The sequence below is a fragment of the Sceloporus occidentalis genome, unplaced genomic scaffold (genome assembly GCF_023333645.1).
Source record: "Sceloporus occidentalis isolate IW3139 unplaced genomic scaffold, rSceOcc1.0.p SCAF_157, whole genome shotgun sequence".
Classification (NCBI taxonomy): Eukaryota; Metazoa; Chordata; class Lepidosauria; order Squamata; family Phrynosomatidae; genus Sceloporus; species Sceloporus occidentalis.
Window position 1 is genome coordinate 598,975 of NW_028317137.1, and position 5,246 is coordinate 604,220.

At 44.6% G+C, this 5,246-nt stretch overlaps 1 protein-coding gene across 1 annotated transcript; it reads left to right on the top strand.

Annotated features, from left to right (window-relative positions):
* Nucleotides 1-2,356: 2,356 nt before the first annotated feature.
* On the top strand, nt 2,357-5,246 carry LOC149280228 (optic atrophy 3 protein homolog). The gene is made up of 2 exons (XM_089500707.1): nt 2,357-2,498; nt 4,936-5,246. The coding sequence occupies exons 1-2, from the start codon at nt 2,357-2,359 to the stop codon at nt 5,244-5,246; spliced, it is 453 nt and encodes a 150-aa protein (XP_089356833.1).

A 5,246-nucleotide genomic window follows, 5' to 3' on the forward strand; every position in this document is an offset into this window, starting at 1 on the left:
GAGGACCCTGTTTTGTGTATCCTGTATAGACCCCTCGGTTTTCATTCATATGGTTCATATGTCCGGCATAGAGGAGAGAACAGAGAGATTGGAGATGGCATATAAATGTTTAAATACGTAAAGGGATTTAACAAAGTACAGGAGGGAAATTTATTTTAAAGGAGGATAAATGTTCCTCTCTCTTTGTTCAGATCAGTGAGAAAGCATCCAACCTCAGCTACCACCTCCAGCAGGGAGATCTAGCGCCTCCTCACCTCCTGCCCTGGGGCATTAGCAACAGCACTTCTGCTGGTAGAGATGGGCATGTGGAGCTTTTAATTCTCCTCTTCTTCATCATCTGGAATTTCTGGTGTTCAGGGAACATTTACAAACCTATTCAGAAGAAATGATGGGATACATTGGATCAGTAGACAGATTATATCCATATTAGTAATCCGATACTATTGTCATTTTGGGCAGTGACTAGACCGAGGTTGTGGCTCTTGGTCCTAATGCACATTGCCACCGGGACCATTCTGGAGGGGGCGCTAGAGGGCCACAGGAACCAATAACTCTCTGAGTCATGATGAGCGATTCGGTTAGCAGCGGCAACTCCCTAGCTCACAGGGTCAAAGTGCAAGTATAGATCTGCTGGGTAAATACCATGTTCACGCAGCAGACTGCTCTGTATATAGTGAATTCCCCCATACAGTAAATTAGATTAATGGTACGGTTCCACCCACTCTGCTGAATTTAATACTTTTGTAACACGCTGCTGAATTAGAAACATCATTCCTAGCATTACTGACTATCCAAAACCTTTCCAGAAAGCATTGCGACACCTGACCGTTACACCGACAGGGACTTTGATGACATCATATTGTAAATACATAGACATTAATATGTAGTTGGTCCTCCTTTGCGGCTATAACGGCTTCGGCTCTTCTGGGAAGGATTTCCACCAGATTTTGGATGTTTCTGTGGGAATTTCTGCCCGTTCATCCAGTAGAGCGTCTGTGAGGTCAGACACTGATGTTGGACGAGATGCCCGGCTCGCAATCTCCATTCCATTTCATCCCAAAGGTGTCCGATGGGGTTGAGGTTGGTGTTCTGTGCCGGTCAAGTTTTTCCGCACCAAACTCATCCAACCATGACTTCGCGGACGTTGCTTTGTATTCTGGGGCGCAGTCATGCTGGAATAGAAAATGGTCTTCCCCAAACTGCTCCCACAAAGATGGGAGCAGAGCATTGTCCAAAATGTATTTTTGCTGAAGCATTAAGATTTAAAGCTGTATGTAAGTTCCCAGCACTCCAGTTGTAGTTTGCCTGCAACCCTTTTACACAAATAAAAGCAACACATAGGTAGCGTTAACGCTGTGCTCATTAAGCAATCTGACTGATTTTCCCGCGTGTAATTCCCAAATCCCCCTTCCTCAAGGGCATATAGGGGTATAAGGCATTTCTGGAGGCAGAGTGGCACATAGGGGGTCAAAAGGCATATCATGGGGCACAGTGGCATATAGGGTTAAAAGGCATATCATGGGGCACAGTGGCATATAGGGTTAAAAGGCATATCATGGGGCACAGTGGCATTTAGAGGGTTAAAAGGCATATCATGGGGCACAGTGGCATATAGGGGTTATAAGGCATTTCTGGGGCAGATGTGCATAACTGGGGGGCAGGTTGGAAAATAGAAGGAAATAAATCCAAAATATTTTTCTCAATCATAGCTTTTATTAAGAAAAAATTGTTTAGATGAATTAACATTTACTGGTAAAACTCTTTTCCTATAGGGGTCGTCTTACATTCAGGCTTTTTCTTTTTTTTCCTAAATTAATATTCAGATTTGGGGGGTCATCTTATAATCGAGCAAATACGGTATTATAAAATGATGCTTCTTACATTTAAAGAAAAAAAATAATAAATATGTATGGATAATATGAAAACTCCAAAAGCAGGAAAAATCAAGTCATAATATACAAAAAAAAAGGTCAATTTTATTTAAAAAAAATGCAAAAATATTTTTGTGCTTTTTTGTAAGATTACAAATCTGTTAATTTTGTATAAATTTAAAGTTTAGAGTTCTATACGGGTTGCTTTTTTTTTTTTTTTTGCCAAAATTATGATTAAATGAATTTCCTTCTAACGGAAGTAATAGTAATTCATATAATTAGATATTACCAGCCCCACAGGCAGCAGCCAGCGACTACATACACCCTACTGACATTCATAATAAGCGCCTACACCCTCCGTGACCACGCCTTCTTCCGGGAGTGGGCGCGGCCTGGTGGCTTTGTATTGGCCATTCATTAACTCTATCCCGGCGACGCAATGACGTAGCTCCAGGGGCGTGGCGCTGGTATGTGACTTCATCAAGATGGTGGTGGGAGCCTTCCCTATCGCTAAGCTCCTGTACCTGGGAATCCGGCAGATCAGCAAACCGTTGGCAAACCGAATAAAGGCGGGCGCACGGCGGAGCGAGTTCTTCCGCACTTACGTCTGTCTACCGCCGGCTCAAGGTGACTGGGCCTGCTCAAGGCCGCTTTAAGGGGACGGGGCGATTGGGTAGAGGGGTCCAATGGGAACGCAAGCGTGGCCTGCTCTGGCCAATCAGGGAGAGGGGATTTCAAAGGGCGTTGCACCATGTCATTTTTAGGAGGTCACCCTGCTGGGTCGGGTGTATGAAGTGTAACCGGGTGTCTCGTTTTGGTCGGGACTAGATTCGGTGTTCGGGGGGATGTGCTATGGTTGGTGATTGGTCGGTTAAGGACTGGGTGCGATAAAACCATCACTATAAGTCATGGCTGCACCTTGCTTGGGACAGGCCAGGTGAATGATGACGACATAAATATGCCCCTTATTACCCAAGCACAGACTCCCAGCTGGAAGGAAAAATATGCAGCAGACAAACAGAATATCTGCTTTGCTGAGTTACTAGTAATTGTGTAATCCTTGCCAATGATGTCAGTGGTGATGACATCATTTACTGTCACAAAAGCACATGCTGTCTTTTCCTAGCAGGTTTGACAGGTGGCCGGGTTTGGATTGGACCGGCCAGTGTGTTCCCAAATTATGGGACCGATTTTAAATGTAGATACACCGGCCCGGACTGGCCATCTGGCAAATCCCGTGTGGCCACCAGCTGAATGTGCCCAGCCGCACGCTACATGAGCATAATAATGATTCCGTCTACGGCCCCTGAAAACACCCGGGATATTTCAACGGGTGTTCTTGTTACTATCAAATATTTTCCCCATCCTCGGTAAGGGGGTGATGATGTCAGCACGTGCGGCCCTCGATGTGATTCCCAGTCCGGGCCTGCCTATTAAAACAGCGCTACGGAATCTGCTGGTGCTATATAAATAAATGTAACGGAAATACCCCCATAAATGCCAAAGTTTTGATGTAATATGAGGTCATCGGTTTTTACAGAAAAGCCCGTTTCTTCTGTGTGCGCCGATGAAGATGTCGCGTTCCGTGGGTGGAAACGTTGGTATTTAAACGTTTGACGTTGTTCGTTTATTAGAGCGCGCCGGGTTGCGCTCCTTCCGCTCGTATAATTCAGCGCGTTCTTTTCATTCTGTGCCGCCGTGGATTGTGGGTGAGGTCACGTTCTCACGCGGCCGCCATATTTGTAAAGCCTCACGCCGAAGAGAACGTCTCCGAAATCCGGGTATCTCGGCCAAAGGATCAGAGAAGCGCTCCAGCCGCGGCCCCAAAACTATTATATTTTATTTATATAGCGCCAACAATGTCTGCAGCAAGGCTTACAGCCCATGCATTCTAAACTTTAGGTAAAGAGCGCTCGGCTCGCAAGCTTACAATCTATTGATCTGATACGTGCTTCCTCTTACCGGGTTCTTATACAGAACCTGATCTCTGGCGGTAATGGTACGATTCTTGGAAATACAACTCCCAGAATTCTCAGCAAACACCAGGCATTCATTTTCTTTGCAAATACAGGCAAAGCATCATGGGAAGTGTAGTTTGGTCCACTACTTTGTGTTTGTGACAGAACATGGCTTGCATATGTCATTTGCAGCATAAACATTTACGCGATGACATCACACCGGGTTGCGAGAACCAGCCTCTCAAAAACTAGTTGAGCTTTCTCGTGCATTAACCTTGTAAACTTCAGCTGAAGCATAATTTTATTCTTTGAAGATATATATATTTTTTTTTTAAATTAATTCATTTAGGACACTTCGGTTTCAAAGCCAACAAATCAGTTCCTGTGTTTGTGTCACATGACAATTAAGCATTCCCTGAAAAAAAGAACTATAAATGATTTTGCGTGATTAACCATTTGCGATGAGGGTTTTAGGGTGCGGGAATAATGTGTCCGATGCCGGATCTCGTTTCTAAAAATGTGAATTAAAGCTTAGAAGGTGCTCGGTAAGGTTTGGTGAAGAACTCCTTACCTATATATGGCACAGTGATGCCCCCCCCCCCCCCCCGCGGCACTTTAAAAATGTGCTATAAAAGTAATTTGACTGATAAATCTATATCACAAAATGATAAATAATTAAGGCTGTATTTAGCTTGCAATACGAGTCACACATACAAAACTAGGTCCCTCGGCGCTCCACAGTCAGTATGAAAGAGAGAGGGGATAGAAATATTTAACTTGAAGGGTCATAGTGAGATTTGCTTTACCGAAAGGGTGGAAAATAACTAGAGCAGCCTCCCGGCAGAAGTGGTAGAGGTTAGTACAGTGACTGAATTTAAACATGCATGGAATAGGGATATGGATCTAGGATGAGGCCAATGACTGATTAAGATCCGAGTCTTTATATCTTTTGAGAGAGTAAGTGAATGAATAAAGGGATGAATGCATTCGCTCTATTGGAGAAGCGACACCTTCACCGTTACGTTATGCTTCATAGAATTACGTAAGGCCTTTCCTTTATGTATAAAACACTTCATCTCATGGTGTTTTTTTTCCCATTGGAACAGTGTACCACTGGGTGGAGATGCGGGCGAAGATGAGGATCATGGGATTTCGAGGTGCAGCCGTCAAACCCTTAAATGAGGAGGCGGCAGGAGAGTTGGGGGCAGAACTATTGGGGGAAGCCATCATCTTCGTCGTGGGAGGCGGCTGCTTAGTGGCAGAATATGCAAGGCAAGCAGCTAACACTCGGAGGAAAGAGGAGGAGCTGGAGGCCCGACTTCGTGAAATGGAGCAAAAAATTACAAGCCTGGGGCTCCTAACAGAGGAGGTGGACGCTAAAGTTCGAGAGACAGAAAGGAAACTAGTAGCTAAGTGA

Bases quoted from the DNA above. Each gene is read 5' to 3' on its own strand.
- LOC149280228 (XM_089500707.1), top strand. From the start codon at position 2,357: ATGGTGGTGGGAGCCTTCCCTATCGCTAAGCTCCTGTACCTGGGAATC. The intron at 2,499-4,935 runs GTGACTGGGCCT...CCATTGGAACAG, and splicing joins CTGTCTACCGCCGGCTCAAG to TGTACCACTGGGTGGAGATG.